This window comes from Triticum aestivum, chromosome 1D, assembly GCF_018294505.1.
Source record: "Triticum aestivum cultivar Chinese Spring chromosome 1D, IWGSC CS RefSeq v2.1, whole genome shotgun sequence".
NCBI classification, from domain to species: Eukaryota; Viridiplantae; Streptophyta; class Magnoliopsida; order Poales; family Poaceae; genus Triticum; species Triticum aestivum.
In genome coordinates this window covers 228360159-228377264 of record NC_057796.1, presented here as the reverse complement: position 1 = coordinate 228377264, position 17106 = coordinate 228360159, and the positions used below count along the sequence as shown (strand labels likewise).

At 45.0% G+C, this 17106-nt stretch overlaps 1 protein-coding gene and 1 long non-coding RNA gene across 15 annotated transcripts; both read left to right on the top strand.

The window, feature by feature from the left end:
- Nucleotides 1–5398: 5398 nt before the first annotated feature.
- On the top strand, nt 5399–11833 carry LOC123181146 (uncharacterized). Of its 14 annotated transcripts, none has more exons than XR_006491524.1 (9): nt 5399–5524; nt 5644–5758; nt 6347–6734; nt 6883–7003; nt 7128–7267; nt 7911–8177; nt 8258–8345; nt 11023–11102; nt 11449–11833. It is a non-coding gene; the product is annotated as an uncharacterized lncRNA (long non-coding RNA). The 14 variants fall into 14 exon arrangements; XR_006491520.1 differs by adding an exon at nt 10621–10835 and having other exon boundaries at nt 6883–7267; XR_006491518.1 differs by adding an exon at nt 10621–10835 and having other exon boundaries at nt 6883–7267; nt 8258–8352.
- Nucleotides 11834–16080: 4247 nt separating this feature from the next.
- Nucleotides 16081–16976, top strand: LOC123181145 (putative lipid-transfer protein DIR1). The gene is made up of 2 exons (XM_044593380.1): nt 16081–16528; nt 16734–16976. The coding sequence occupies exons 1-2, from the start codon at nt 16096–16098 to the stop codon at nt 16745–16747; spliced, it is 447 nt and encodes a 148-aa protein (XP_044449315.1). The 5' UTR covers nt 16081–16095; the 3' UTR covers nt 16748–16976.
- The last annotated feature ends 130 nt before the right edge of the window (nt 16977–17106 follow it).

Here is a 17106-nt window from a genome sequence, read left to right as displayed (position 1 = left end):
TTCCCATATGTTTCCCCCCTTCGCCGGTATCACCTCCTACTGCGTTAGGTCACCCCTAGCACCGCATATCACCATGTCATGCTTTGTGTTGCTTTGATTGCTCTGTTATTTATTATGTTCCCTCCTCCGTTACTTCTTTTCGGTAGACCCCGAGACTGCCGGCGACCCCCAGTTCGACTACGATGTTGATGACCCCTCCTTCTTGCTAGAGCAACTAGGCAAGCCCCCCCCCTTGATCACCAGATATCGCCTATTCTTCTCTATACTGCTTGCATTAGAGTAGTGTAGCATGTTACTTCTTTTCGTTAATCCTATACTGATGCATAGCATGTCCTTGCTACTACTGTTGTTACCTTTATCTGCAATCCTACATGCTTAGTATAGGATGCTAGTGTTTCATCAGTGGGCCTACATTCTTGTCTGTCTGCCATGCTATACTATCGGGCCGTGATCACTAGGGAGGTGATCACGGGTATATACTGTGTACTTTATACATGATACATGTGGTGACTAAAGTCGGGTCGGCTCGTGGAGCACCCGCGAGTGATTCACGGATTGGGGGCTGAAAGGACCTTTGTCCCGACGGCCCTCTGGGTGGATCTTTGTGGCGGAGCGACAGGGCAGGTTGAGACCGCCTAGGTGAGAGGTGGGCCTGGCCCTGGTCGGTGTCCGCGGTTACATCAATTAACACGCTTAACGAGATCTTGGTATTTGATCTGAGTCTGGCCATTTGGTCTATACGCACTAACCAACTACGCGGGAACAGTTATGGGCACTCGGCGTCGTGGTATCAGCCGAAGCCTTCATGACGTCAGCGACTGAGCGGCGCGCGCCAGGTTGGACCGCGTAACGTGACTTCCTTTGTAATGAAGGTTGCTAGGTCTGCTTCCGGCCGCCCACGCAACGTGCAGGTGTGCAATGGGCGATGGGCCCAGACCCCTGCGCGCTTAGGATTAGACCGGCATGCTGACCTCTCTGTTGTGCCTAGGTAGGACTGCGACGTGTTGATCTTCCGAGGCCGGGCATGACCCAGGAAAGTGTGTCCGGCCAAATGGGATCGAGCGTGTTGGGTTATGTGGTGCACCCCTGCAGGGAAGTTTATCTATTCGAATAGTCGTGTCCCTCGGTAAAAGGACGACCCGGAGTTATACCTTGACCTTATGACAACTAGAACTGGATACTTAATAAAACACACCCTTCCAAGTGCCAGATATAACCCGGTGATCGCTCTCTAACAAGGCGACGAGGAGGGGATCGCCGGGTAGGATTATGCTATGCGATGATACTTGGTGAACTTACCATCTACTCTCTTCTACATGCTGCAAGATGGAGGCTGCCAGAAGCGTAGTCTTCAACAGGATTAGCTATCCCCCTCTTATTCTGGCATTCTGCAGTTCAGTCCATTAATATGGCCCTTTACACATATACCCATGCATATGTAGTGTAGCTCCCTGCTTGCGAGTACTTTGGATGAGTACTCACGGTTGCTTTCCTCCCTCTTTTCCCCTTTCCATTCTGCCTAGTTGTCGCAACCAGATGCTGGAGCCCAGGAGCCAGACGCCACCGTCGACGACGACTCCTACTACACCGGAGGTGCCTACTACTACGTGCAGCCCGCTGACGATGACCAGGAGTAGTTAGGAGGATCCCAGGCAGGAGGCCTGCGCCTCTTTCGATCTGTATCCCAGTTTGTGCTAGCCTTCTTAAGGCAAACTTGTTTAACTTATGTCTGTACTCAGATATTGTTGCTTCCGCTGACTCGTCTATGATCGAGCACTAGTATTCGAGCCCTCGAGGCCCCTGGCTTGTATTATGATGCTTGTATGACTTATTTATGTTTTAGATTTGTGTTGTGATATCTTCCCGTGAGTGCCTGATCTTGACCGTACACGTTTGTGTGCATGATTAGTGTACAATTGAATCGGGGGCGTCACAACCCGATGCGTGCCTCAATACCCATCGGACCGCATACATCGATATGTATTATTTCCAATAAGTCATTGGCTCACTCCATTGTTCCGGAGAACGGAGTTTTGGTCATCTTGCCCATGAGGCATGGTTCGCGAGTATCAAATGATTCATAATCAAGTGATTCCAAAAGCCCATCTACATGGAGTTTCTTCATGCGCTTTACACCAATATGACCTAAACGGCAGTGCCACAAATATGTTGCACTATCATTATCAACTTTGCATCTTTTGGCATCAATATTATGAATATGTGTATCACTACAATCGAGATAGACCAAAAATAGACCACTCTTCAAGGATGCATGACCATAAAAGATATTACTCATATAAATAGAGCACCCATTATTCTCTGATTTAAATGAATAACCGTCTCGCATTGAACAAGATCCAGATATAATGTTCATGCTCAACGCTGGCATCAAATAATTAACAATTATTCAGGTCTAAAACTAATCCCGAAGGTAGATGTTGAGGTAGCGTGCCGACGGCAATCACATCGAACTTGGAACCATTCCCGATGCGCATCGTCACCTCATCCTTAGCCAATCTTCGTTTAATCCGTAGCTCCTGTTTCGAGTTACAAATATGGGCAACCGAACCAGTATCAAATACCCAAGCGCTACTACGAGCATTAGTAAGGTACACATCAATAACATGTATATCAAATATACCTTTGTTCACTTTGCCATCCTTCTTATCCGCCAAATACTTGGGGCAGATCCGCTTCTAGTGACCAGTCCCTTTGCAGTAGAAGCACTCAGTTTTGGGCTTGGGTCCAGCTTTGGGCTTCTTCCCGGGAGTGGAAATTTTCTTGCCATTCTTCTTGAAGTTCCCTTTCTTTCCCTTGCCCTTTTTCTTGAAACTGTCGTCTTGTTAACCATCAACACTTGATGCTCCTTCTTGATTTCTACATCCGCGGCCTTAAGCATTGCGAAGAGCTCGGGAATTGTTTTGTTCATCCCTTGCATATTATAGTTCATCACGAAGACTTTGTAGCTTGGTGGCAGTGATTGAAGAACTCTGTCAATGACACAATCAACTGGAAGTTCAACTCCCAGCTGAGTCAAGTGATTATAATACCCAGACATTTTCAGTATGTGTTCACTAACAAAACTATTCTCCTCCATCTTGTAGCTATAGAACTTGTTGGAGACTTTATATCTCTCAACCCGGGCATTTTCTTGAAATATTAACTTCAATTCTTGGAACATCTCATATGCTCCATGACGTTCAAAACGTCTTTGAAGTCACGGTTCTAAGCCGTAAAGCATGGCACACTGAACTATAGAGTAGTCATCAGATCGCGTTTGCCAGACGTTCACAGCGTCTAGATTAGCGGGAGGGGGCTTGTCACCTAGCGGTGCATCAAGGACACAATTCTTCTATGCAGCAATGAGGATAATCCTCAAGTTACGGACCCAGTCCGTGTAGTTGCTACCATCATCTTTCAACTTAGCTTTCTCTAGGAACGCATTAAAATTCAGGGGAACGGTGGCACGGGCCATTGATTTACAACATAGATATGCAAATACTATCAGGACTAAGTTCATGATAAATTAAGTTCAATTAATCAAATTACTTAAGAACTCCCACATAATAGACATCCCTCAAGTCATCTAAGTGATACGCGATCCAAATCAACTAACCCATGTCTGATCATCACGTGAGATGGGGTAGTCATCAATGGTGAACATCTCTATGTTGATCATATCTACTATATGATTCACGTTCGATCTTTCGATCTGTAGTGTTTCGAGGCCATGTCTGTACATGCTAGGCTCGTCAAGTTTAACCCAAGTATTCTGCATGTGTAAAACTGTCTTACACCCGTTGTATGTGAACGTAGAGTCTATCACACGTGGTGTCTCAACACGACGAACTGTAGCAATGGTGCATACTCAAGGAGAACACTTTTACCTTGAAATTCGGTGAAGGGGTCATCTTATAATGCTACCATCGTACTAAGCAAAATAAGATGCATAAAAGATAAACATCACATGCAATCAAAATATATGACATGATATGGCCATCATCATCTCGTGCTTTTGATCTCCATCTCCAAAGCATCGTCATGATCTCCATCGTCACCGGCTCGACACCTTGATCTCCATCATTGCGTCGTGGTCGTCTCGCCAACTATTGCTAACTCATAGCAATAAAGTAAAGCAATTACATGGCGTATGCATTTCATACAATAAAGAGGCAACCATAAGGCTCCTGCCGGTTGCCAGATATCTTACAAAACATGATCATCTCATACAATAACGTATATCTCATCATGTATTGACCATATCACATCACAACATATACCCTACAAAAACAAGTTGGACGTCCTCTACTTTGTTGTTGCAAGTTTTACGTGACTGCTACGGGTTTCTAGCAAGAACCGTTCTTACCTACGGCAAAAACCACAACGGTGATTCGCCAAGTTTTCTGTTTTAACCTTCTTCAAGGATCGGCCGTAGTCAAATTCGATTCAACAAGTAGGAGAAACAGACACCCGCCAGCCGCCTTTATACAAAACTAGTTGCATGTCATTTGGTGGAACCGGTCTCATGTGCGTGGACATGTGAGGTTGGTCCGGGCCGCTTCATCCCACAATACTGCCGAATAAAAATAAGACGTTGGTGGTAAGCAGTATGACTATCACCGCCTACAACTCTTTGTGTTCTACTCATGCATATCATCTACGCATAGACCTGGCTCATGATGCCACTTTTGGGAATCGTTGCATGGAAAACAAAAAAACTTCTACGCACACGCAATGATCTATCCATGGAGATGCATAGCAACGAGGGGGGAGTGTGTCTACGTACCCTCGTAGACCGTAAGCGGAAGCGTTTCACAACGTGGTTCATGTAGTCGAACTTTTTCGCGCTTCAACCGATCAAGTACCGAGCGCACGGCACCTCCGCTTCTGCACACGTTCAGCTCGGTGACGTCCCTTGCCTTCTTGATCTAGCAAGACGTCGAGGTAGTAGATGAGTTCCGTAAGCACGACGGCGTGGTGACGGTGATGGTGATGGTGAAGTGATCTCCGCAGGGCTTCACCTAAGCACTACAAAAACATGACCGGGGATGTAAACGGTGGATGGGGTGCCGCACACGGCTAGGCAATTGCCTAGTGTGTGCTAGGGCGCCCCCTAGAGCTATTATGTTACTAGTAACCGAATAATATTCTGTTACTATCGGCTATATAGGAGCGATCCGACTAATCTAAAACTAACAAACCCCAACCCGATCCCCCCACCGCCGCCACGACCACCTGCTCGCGCCAGCGCCGGCCACCTCCCCCAGAGCGCCTCCGCCCCAGCGCGCCTCCGCCGGCACCCTCCCTAGCGCGCCTCCGCCGGCCCCCTCCCCCAGCGTGCCTCCGCCGGCCCCCTCCCCAGCGCGCCGCCGCCGCCCCCTCCCCCAGCGCGCCTCCGCCGGCCCGCCGCTGCCGAAACCCTGCCGAGCGCGCCGCCATCGGCCGCCTGCCCCAGCACGCCACCGCCACGACCTCCCTCCCTCAGTGCGGCGCCGCCTAGCCCCTGCCTCCGTTAGAAACAAAAGTACAATTTCGCTAATTCCTGCAGTTCTGTGGTTGCACAAACTGGTGGTTCATTTTGCTAATTCTTGCGGTCTACAATTTCTTTTTGTTTTGCTAAAACTGGTAATTTTGGTTTGTCAGAAGATGGTGAACTGTGGGAGTACTTCCCTTGCTCTTTCTGCTACATCAAGGTCGAAAAAAGCCCTTCATCTGCATCCATCTGCCGGAGGAACACTGCTTTGACATCAGGAACGCTGTGAGAGAGCCTCTCCTCTCTTTTCCTTTTGCCTTCTAATCCCCAAGTCTTCGTTATCGCATATTAGTTTTGATCAAGACATAACCTTGAGCTAATAAATTGTTCTTGCTGGAAATGCATTTACAAAATTATTGACATCTTTTTGTTAGTAAGGCTGTAAGCAATCTGGAGATACCTAGTATGCCACTGTATGCTTCTTTATACAATCCCAAATGGATTATATAGCTCCTGTTAATAGAATAAATATTCTGGAAAAAGCTCAAATACTATCATACGGTCAGTTCAAAAAAATCTGACGAGCACTTGCAATGTACATAGTTTTTGCAGAAAAGATTTCAAAAACTCAGGTTCACCGATTTAATGAATTACTATAAGTTCAAATTTCCTAATATCCACAGTTCTGGTTGAGGAATTTAGGTAGTTTATTTTTCTAACCCTCGACTGTCTGTAGTTCATTAGTTCATTGTCACCACACATATTGTTTACAAACTTAAAGTTCAGAGGGTTGGTTGTATTTAGTACTTCTAATTGGACTATTTAAGTCCAAATGTTTACTTTGCATGATGGAAAAAATTGTGTATCATGTAGTTCCTCCACTAGAGCCACTGCGGCCCCCGGCAGCCCATGGTGGAGGAGTTCGTCGCGTCCATCAGTCCAACCCCATGGCTTCAGGGCGTCCGAGTTTCGTCGCGGCCATCAGTTCGGACACCTGCGTCACTGCGTGTGTTGCAACCATGGCCATTTGTGTCACTGCGTGCTCCGTCACCGGCCTCCTGCGCACCGTGACCCCTGCCACACTCCTTCCTCTCACTGAAGCCGCTCGTGCCCTCCCAGGCTTGATATCCTGCCGCAGCGATGAGCTCCTGTACATCGCCGAAGTTCCATACCTGCTCAACGGCACCAGCACGAGGATGCAGCAGCTAGGCTGAACCCCAGTTCGTGCCTCAAGGTCAAGTACGCGGACGCCTGCGAGGAGGTATCCATCTCTCTCTTCCTGCTCCTATGCTTTATTTGTACCAAGCTTTTGCGAAGATGCTTAAATGCACATGTTTCCTATAATCTTTACATACACACTCTTTCTATTTTGTCCCTCGCGTAGTCACTTTGCCTTTTTATGCTTAAAGGCACCTTCAGTGCAGGTTCTCCGGTGCGCCAAGTATTGCCGGCAGCGATGCCTGCTTACGTCTTCCTCGTATGATTCGCCAAGGCCGCGTCCTCCTCTGAGATAAGAAGAGCGACAAGGAGGTAAAAGGAACACCAGATTTTTACAAATTCTGCAGATGTAGTACGTATTTGCCATTTTGCCAAAGCAGTGAGTCTATGTGCTGATGTTTCTCTTGTCTTCTCTTGGATGTATTTGTCGATGGAGAGCACGGTCTTTTTTTCGTGGAGCTGGCGCTGCTGCAGTACGGCCTAGTCCAGTCTAAGGCCTCCATGGTTGCTGCTGCTGTTTCCGCAACCAGGCTACCCCGAAGAAGACCCCTATGTGAATTGACAATCTAAATTATAGTATGTGTTTTTTGTTTATAATTGAAGTTCAAAAATATCATTGGCAGGGGTACAGAAATGATTATAGTCGTTATAGCAAAAAAAAGTGCAGAAACTTAAAGAACAAAATTATTGATACACGTAAACAAATTGGATTTATGTGTTATGTAGTATTGGTACTTAAGAACAAAAGTTCAGATTTCAAACTTTCAATAGTTTAGTGCTACGTAGAAAGGAACATAAGTCCACCCTACAAAAAAAACCCAGTAAATGCATTTCTGTTATGATCTAAATTTCTGGTCTGTCTCTTTTAGTCTCTAACAGAGAACTTCCGCTGATATTGTAATAATCGGTAGTTTTTTTATATTTAGCCCATCAAGTGTTAAGATTTCAGTGAAGTAAAAATAGTTTAGTGGCATTGCTAAAATCACAGAATAGTTGGTGTGTGTGCAGAAATATCGTCAGTGCAAGTTTCAAAATTCTGTAACTTCAAATATATCAGCTAAATAAGTAATGATTTGCAGCGAGTTTCTTCAAAATTCTGTAAAGTTTAGATATATCACCTAAATATCGTCAGTGCAAGTTTCAAAATTCTGTAAGTTTCTATATATCATAAAGAAAAATCGATGAGTCACCATCTGCTTTATATTCATGTTGTCTGCAGCACAAGTAGCAATGGGGCTGACTGAGAGTGATCCCTGAACCATTTCATTAAAGGCCATGGTTTCCAATAATGCTAATGCTACTAGAAAGGAACTAGAGGCCATGAAGCCTCTTAGCTTCTTCAATTAGCATGTTTGGCCAGTCCTGAAGCGCCTCCTCAAGCTCTTCGACGATAACCGGGCGCCCATCAAGGACAAGAGCTACAACATCCTTGTTGACACCACTGGATGGCAAAAGCAATGAACCAATACCTACCACTACCGGTCATGTAAAAAATGCTACTTCCGTTTGTTTGGTAGCCTTCCTTAATTACCACTTGATGCTCAGCCCTCGCCGCCTCCTGTGCAGTACAATGCCGCCCTTGTACAAGGTTCAAAGACATTATACTGAGAAGGAAAGGAGATGCTACGGTCAGCAGCTTCCTCGTGCCATCGCGGTATGGTGTGAGTCCCTTGTTCATCCTCTGCCATTTGTTTTAGTAACTAGCAGCAGCATAACCCCACCTGCACTTTTTTTTTGTAAGTTCTACAAAATGTAGAGCTTCAGTCCAACTATGTTGCTTCTGCGATTATCCATACGTAGAAAATCACACTAAAGATTGTTTTGTTCTCTGAACCTAAACACATTTTTTCTTTGAGCTTAAATGCATTTATTCTCTGAACATAAATGGGATGGTTCTCTGAACTTAAGTGTGTGTGTTCTATGTGTATTCTGTGAGTGTTAGAGAACAATGAGTGTTGCCTGTCAACTACTGGTTTGGCCAGTTTCAAATTTTGGCCTGGTTGAACTTTTGATAGAGCATCGGTTTGTTCTCTGTTCTAGTGCACTCAAAGCATAAAGGAGGGTTTGACCTATTATTGATGGATCACTATAACTTAACTTATCATGTCAGTTCTAGTGCGGCACTAGCGAAGGTACAAATGTACTGAATGTTCACACCTTTAATCTTTTAATTTTGTGAACAAACATCAATTCAGTAGGAAAAAGGAACATAATAAGTCAACTTTGCAAGTGCATCAGTTCACCTTGAATAAAATACAGAAGTGCACCATCAAATTTTCCATCAGTTCGCTTATAAAAAAACAGAAAGTTGGTTGTGTAAAGAAAACCGGAGAATCAATGTCAGCCTAGAAGTTCACCAGGGAACTCCACGCAAGTGCACTCGTTAGAAAACTTTTGGTTTACTATATTTCATAGACTGCAGAAACTTTAAACTTTTGTGATCATGAGGTCACGGGTTCAAGTCTTGGAAACATCCTCTTGCAGAAATGTAGGAAAAGGCTGCGTACAATAGACCCAAAGTGGTCGGACCCTTCCCCAGGGACGCGGCTCGTCTGCAGTGCCTTCACGCACGGCAGAACTGCCGTACGGGCCAAAATCAACCATTCATTCACTTTTCATCCCATCCAACGGACTGCTGCTACTCACCAACAAACGAACAGAAGGGTCCAACGAACTTGCTTGTTTCTCTATACTCTGAATCTTCTCGCGCCAAAAATTAGAGAGAGGCCTACTGCATGGATCATAAAAGTAGTGGACCGTCGAGCCGTTGTGCCCTCGTTGCTATTGAGCTGCAGCAGTTTCATCGCCGTCAAGCTGCCGCCGCCGTCGTCGCCGCCACGTTACGTCCAACGGAGCCACCTCCGCGTCGTCACCGTCGAGCTGCAGCCGCTGCGTTACCGTCGAGCCACTGTCGCTGCCATGTTGGTTGAGATGCCGCAGTTGCATTGCATCCCATCCTCTATCTGGTCCTCTGAAGTCTGGAGCGCCCCAAGTTTGCTAGTGGTCTCTAGGTACAGCCATGCCAAGCACCAAAAATTGCAGGTACAGCCGTGCCAAGCACAATCCGAATATAGCAGTTTTCAGTTTTCTCAAGGAAACTGAAGTGCACTCTACTAACAGAGTACTGAAATTAGTGTACGCTGGGCATAAATAAATAACTTAAAAATAGAACTGTAATATTTATACTGCATCTCACTCACGTATTCAGACTACCTTTGGCCTCGTAATCTCCCTCGTTTGTGTTTTTCATTGGACTGTACAAGGAAGAATATCGGATCAGTTTTGAAAAGTGGATTAGGGGATCAATGATGATGTTTGGTTTTTACCTATGAAGATCAAACGCGACTCCTTGTTTTAGATCGCAACGTGTACGTGCAGTTTGAATTTGACGCGGCGGCGGCGGCTGCTCGAACGGGCGACGCGGCGGCCGCTGCTCGACGGGCGACGCAGCGGCCGCAGATCCGTTGAATTTGATGCGGCGGCAGCGGCAGCAGCTTAACAGGAACTTGGTTCTACGCGGCGATGAGCAGCTCACCTTGGTACGCGGCGCGGCAATTTTTGGCGCGAGAAGGCCAGACGGCAGACGTGATTTTGGCGCCTAGTTTATTAGCAGCTCTCGCTCGGTAGCAGAAGACCGTTGGATGGGATGGAAAGTGAATGAATGGTTGATTTTGGCCCGTACCGCAGTTCTGCCGTGTGTGAAGGCACTGCAGACGAGCCGCGTCCCTTTCCCAGACCCTGCGCAAGCGGGAGCTACATGCACTGGGGCTGCCTTTTTTTTGAAATTTTCGTTGTCATTATGCAAAGTTGTACGCTGGACAAAAAATTGCCTTTTTTGATCTTTTGTTCTGAATCTTTTTTCTGAACTTACTATTCTGTTTGTATACATTATCCTCTCGTCAGTTTTGTGATTTTAGACAAAGTTTCAGCCCTCGAGCAATAGCTCGTCCACCACGGGTGCTTGCAGCCGTCCAAGTCGAGGGTTGACGCCAGTCCAAGTAGAATCACACCCACCATCTTCACTAGCACTGTGCAACCGGCCATGAGCACACACAACAAGGAAAAAAGTGAAAGCCCGCCAACCCGCGTCGCGTTGCCCCGGGACCCCCGAGCACTGCCGCGCGCCCATCGCCGGTGCCTGACGGTGAGGGCCAGCGTCTTTGCCCGACAAAGCAGGCTACCATCCCTCCATTGACAATGCGCGTGTCCAGCCGTTGCTGCATCTCTCTCTGCCCGTGGATGCTCGTTTGCTATAGTTGCTTTCTCCCCTCCCTGTACATGCTGCTACTCACCTTTTTATCTCTCTCATGCGTTGTGCTGCACTACTGCAGCTCGATCCAGGAGGTGCTAGCTCATGCTGGCTGGAACTAGGATGCAAAAGGGTTGACGGATCCATGCCGCACAAGCACTGGTGCTCTGCTTTCTTCTTACTTTGTGTTCTAATTTGCTTTCTTCTTATTTTCAGTTTGCGAGATACAAAAAGAAGTTAAAAAAATGTTGTGCCTGGAGTTCATTTTATTTGCTACCCCGTGATGTACGTCTATAGTTTCTCCCTCCAAATGTGTTGGTCCATGTGGTTGTATTTTCTGTGTTTCTCCCTCCAAATGTATGCAAGTACAGAAGTTGCACACAAACAAAAGTTTGTTTTAGTGAGAAAAATGCATACTGTCTTCTATAACTCATTTCACTTCACGGTTTCTTCACCTGTTTGTTGTTTCCTATTTATGCTAATTCCTAAATGTTCTACTCAACTTCAGCGCCATGCTCAGTCCAACCCCGTGGCTTCAGGGTGGCCGAGTTCGTCGCGACCATCAGTTCAGAGACCTGCGTCACTACCCGTGTCGCTACCATGGCCACCTGCATCACTGCGTGCTCCGTCAACAGCCTCCTGCACAGGGAAAAGCAACAGGAGTAGAGGTGTCTGAGATGCTCTGTTCTAGCGAGGTGGCTAATTATGTTTGTTAGTTTGTAATACTTTGGCTGCAGTGTACTTATGTATCTTTTTCTGGCCGGAGCACGACCAGAGCTTATGTCAGTACCAGCTTTGATTGTGATGGTACTACAAACTATATAAAAACACCAGCAATCCATTTTTACTCGTACTTACCTTTTATACAATTCACATGGATTGTGCCCCTATTACCAACTGTGATACAAAAATGCATTGTGCTCACCATTTTATTTCGTCAGTTTGTAATACTTTAAAGAGAGGAGGTAAAAGTGAACCATTCGGTTTTGTATTATAAAAAAGTGTTAATGTGAGAAACTTCGGAAACATCTTGTTTAATAAGTTCTGCTTGTTCCGTGTATAGTATTTATTGAGCTAAAAATGGTATGGTTCATACATTCTTGTCGATCTCGTTGTAATCGTCCTTGTTTTTGTGAGTTTCCTGATGCAAGTTTTGTGGTCAGTCCAGATGGGAGAAGGTGATCCGTCCAAAGTGTAATTCTGTGACGTTGACATCCAAGTTCTACAACTGATCAGTACAAACAAAAACAGTGATCCGTTCTACAAAGGAAAAATAGTTGAATTAAAAATATTGATCGGTACAAGTTAAAAATGGTGGTCCGTTCGGAATTAAAGAAATGACAAAAATTCAACTTGTAAAAGTTCAAGCAAAAAGAGACCCCATGCAATTCAAATGGGAAAAGTAAAAGTCGTAAAATAAGAGAAGTCCAGAACATCGTTATGAAAAAATGTTTAGTTCAAAAAAAAGAATAAAAAAACATTTTTTTTTAAAAAATATCATTCAGTTTCATGATATAAACCATGCAAGTACAGGGGCGGCGATACAATAAACCGTTGAAAACTTACGAGCAAAAATATTACCCAAAACAGAGCAAAGTATAGTTAGTAAAAAACACGCTCAGTACAAACCCATGCAAACATCAGTTCAAGTACTCTTTTTTCGGAACCTTTCAAAATTACTCTCCGAAGAATATATCAGGACAAACGCACACGTAGATCAGTACAAGCACTCTGTTTTTTCTGACGAAAAAACAACACGATGGGTCTTATCGTAATCGAAATTACTCTTCAACGGTTGCGAATTTGAGAAAACGTTCAACATGACTAAGTTTCATATTTTTGATATCTTTCCAACCGTATATTATTTGCCTCATTTCGACAAACTTTAAAAAAATCGCGTTCAAAATCAAATTTGACCGTATTCGAATTCGTTTTTAAACCGTAAGGAATTAGAAAAACGTTTCAATATGAAAAAGTTGCGCATTTTTCATAGCTTTCCAACGCCGTATCATTTGCATCAATCCGACAAACCGTTTGCAAACAATCGCGAAAATACATTTCGCCCAGAATTTCACTGTTTTCCAAATTACTTTTAAATCGTATAGAATTAGAAAAAACAATAGATATATGGAAGATGCGGATTTTCACCAGCTTTCCAACGCCATCTTATTTGCTCAATTCCGACAAAACATTTGAAAATTGAGTCCAAAATACGATTCGCGTTTTCGGTGTTGAAAAAAAGGTTTTTTCAAAACTGCTCTTAAACCATAAAGATTTTGCAAAAAATTCCTATATATTTGTAATGTAGATGTCAAAAGCTTTCTAACGATATATTACACGCCCCATTCCGACAAAAAGACGATCAGTTCGACGAGATGAAAATCATCAGTACAATCGCCTGAAACCATCAGTTCAAATAGAGTAACAGAATAATATTCTATTACGCGTAACAGAATAGCCCAGCCCAAGTAGGAGGAATCCTACTTGGAGTCCCTCCCAAGCCGTCCCCCTGCCATATAGAACCGAGGGGAAGGAAAGAAGGGTGAGAGGGAAGGAAGTGAGAATCCTAATCCACACTTTCCTTTCCCTTCTCCCCTTTCCTTCCCCTCCTTAGGCTGGCCCATATAGGGGGCGCACCAGACCCTTGTGGCTGGTGTGTTTCCCCTCTTGGCCCATAAGGCCCATATCTTTTGCCAGGGGTGCCCGGAACCCCTTCAAGTGACCCGATAAGTACCCGATACCCCTCGAAACACTTCCGTGTCCGAATACTATCATCCTATATATCAATCTTTACCTCTCGACCATTTGAAGACTCCTCGTCATGTCCGTGATCTCATCCAGGGCTCCGAACAACATTCGGTCACCAAATCACATAACTCGGTATCTTCATACCTAGTTCAATCTCGTTACCAGCAAGTCTCTTTACTCGTTCCGTAATACATCACCTCATGACCAACTCCTTAATCGTTTCCTTACAAGCTTATGATGTATATTACCGAGAGGGCCCAGAGATACCTCTCCGATACTCGGAGTGACAAATCCTAATCTCGATCTATGCCAACTCAACAAACACCTTTAGAGATACCTTTAGAGCATCTTTATAATCACCCAGTTACATTGTGACGTTTGATAGCACACAAGCTATTCCTCCGGTATCCGGGAGTTGCATAATCTCATAGTCAAAGGAATATGTATTTGACATGAAGAAAGCAATAGCAATAAAACTGAACGATCATTATGCTAAGCTAACGGATGGATCTTGTCCATCACATCATTCTCCTAATGATGTGATCCCGTTATCAAATGACAACTCATGTTCATGGTTAGGAAACCTTAACCATCTTTGATCAACGAGCTAGTCTAGTAGAGGCTCACTAGGACACGGTGTTTGTTTATGTATTCACACATGTTAAGGTTTTCGATCAATACAATTCTAGTATGAATAATAAACCTTTATCATGAATAAGGAAATATAAAATAACAACTTTATTATTGCCTCTAGGACATATTTCCTTCATGAAAAGAATACACTCGGTGACTCCGAACGCACAAAGGTGAATTTTCCACAAAAGCTTGGAGGACCCGATGGAAGTAACTCAAAGATTTTGAATGAAACTTATGGTTTTTGGATAGAACATAGATTACAACCCGAAGGCTCTGACCACACAACATTCGGAGGCTTTGAACTATACTATAATCCTGGGATTTTGCTACTATATGATCTCACAATGTCCAGATGAAACTCACTCAGGTGTTTGTACGAAACTTTTAGTCCAAACTTTAATTGGCTCGGAGGTATTGGACAGATGACACTCACGGCTACTGGACAAAAGGAGCAATGTTGCACGTACGAAAGCTTACATGAGGCTTTTAAGTAAAAGCTGATGTGGAGGTGGGTAATTGGGCTAGGATAGCAGATGGGGCCCACCCCGGTTAAATTAGGGGGGAGGAGGGAATGTATGGAAGGTTAAGTAAACTTACGTAGGACTTTTAGTAGGTGTAGGATTATTGGGACACAAGTCACCTAGAGGTACCGAACATGAGTAGAAAGTTTTTGTACCATCTCGGATATACGAGACACCTTGCTTGGAGGATCCGAAGTGCACAAAGTGCAACTAACTAACTCTCTAGATTGCTTCAGAGGCTCCGGATGGAATCAACTTGGACGTTCCGAACAAATGAATGTGAAGAGAGTTAGGACTTGGAATAATGAGAAATTTTGATGGGTTTTGGAGACTGAACTTTGATCACATAGCAAGAAGTACTTCTCACAAGACCCAAGACCCCCTTTCATAGTATCGGCATACCTATGACTCGAAGTGATCATGCCAAAGCTTGATCCTTCGATTCGAGGGTTCACGAACCATCTTCCAAACTCAATATCTTTTGGGACTATAGCTGATCAACATATGAGAAATTGTTAGTCCCTTTATTCAATCTTGTTGTCATGATTCATCAAAACCCACTATGGGGTCCTAGATGCACTTACAGCTTGACTACTTACATGACCACCATGATTGCTTTTTTTTCCACTCAATTGCGTAAATAAATAATGGTGGTTGAGGGCATGTAAACATGTATACGACTCGAAGTGATCATGCCAAAGCTTGATCCTTAGGTTTCGAGGGGTCACGGACCATCCTCCAAACTCAACAACTTTTGGGACTATACACTATAGCTGATCGACACTTTGAGAAATTTTAGTCCCTTTATTTAGTCTTGTTGTCATAAATCATCAAAACCCACTATGGGGGCCGTGATGCACTTACAACTTGACTACTTCCACGGCCGCAATTGCTTATCTTAAGGCTAAGCAAGATTTTTCCACCAAATTGTGCAAATAAATAATGATATGTTTGAGGGCATGTAAACATCCATGCCGAAATTTATCTAGCATCCAAACCTCTCTATCTGAAGTTCTGTTCAGGTATGCGCCTATGCGGACGGTCAGGGACTACAACAAACTCACCAACATTCTCACACCTATCGCATTTGCATGCAAAACAAAGATCAAGCAAGCACGCACCGTGGAACCAGCTCACAAGCATTGCATTTCCATGGCCGGTTCCCAGCCGAAGCACCAGCTCCCCCGCCAGCCCGCCCACCAAACAAGTCAGATCCTCTAGAACCGTCAAGCACTATAAATACCCAAGGCATGGCACATCACCGCCGCACCACAAGAGCAACCATCCACATCCACGAGACACACACAGCACAGCATCGGCGTAAAGGGAACACCAGCAAGATGTCTCAGCTCGCCCGCGCCAGCCTGACTGCGATGGCGATGCTCCTTCTCCTTGCCGCTGCTGCGGCGGCGGCGGGGCCGGCGGCCGGCGGCGCGGCTGTGGCGGACCCAGCAGGCTGCCAGGACGACGTTGTGGCGCTCAACGAGGCCTGCTACAAGTACGTGCAGAAGGGCGCGCCGACGGTGCCGCCGTCGCAGGAGTGCTGCGACGCCGTGAAGAGCGTGGACGTGCCCTGCGTCTGCAGCTACCTGGGCAGCCCCGGCGTGAGGGACAACATCAGCATGGAGAAGGTGTTCTACGTCTCCCAGCAGTGCGGCGTCAGCATCCCTGGGAACTGCGGAGGTGAGCTAGCTGCTGCTTCACTTGGTTAACTAACAGCCTGCACATGAATGAACTGAGACTGAGATGCTTACCCCACCAGAGTGCTAGTACATTCAAACCTAAGAGAAATACGTAGATGTACTGGGTTTATTAGTCATCGATGCCGTTCGAGCTCATTATTGTAAATAATAATTGAGCTGGTTATGTTTTGGGTTTACTATTACAGGATCGAAGGTCTGAAGCAAGAACAGGCCGGCTGAATGGCAAGCTTGGATAATGTAAGCAGCGCAGTTAGCGCTGCTGAAATAAATAAGACGTCCTGGTCAACTTATAGGTGACGATGCCGGAGCACAGGGAATGTATTGCCATTCAGTTGCTGGAATTATTTACAGTATTGTACTTTGACTACGTTGCAACCTGTTGCAAGATGTATTGCCATTCAGTTGCTAAAATTATTATACTTTGACTACGTTGCAACTTCCCTGATAGTATTATCTAATCTTGAGCAGTGAAGATATTCTGGATGACTGAACTGAAACCAATCACGTGTGCAGATTCATCAAAACAATTTACACCTGCTTGTGCAAAACAAACATGCA

What these genes read in the sequence shown, in the direction of transcription:
- LOC123181145 (XM_044593380.1), top strand. Translation starts at nt 16,096, where the DNA reads ATGGCACATCACCGCCGCACCACAAGAGCAACCATCCACATCCACGAG.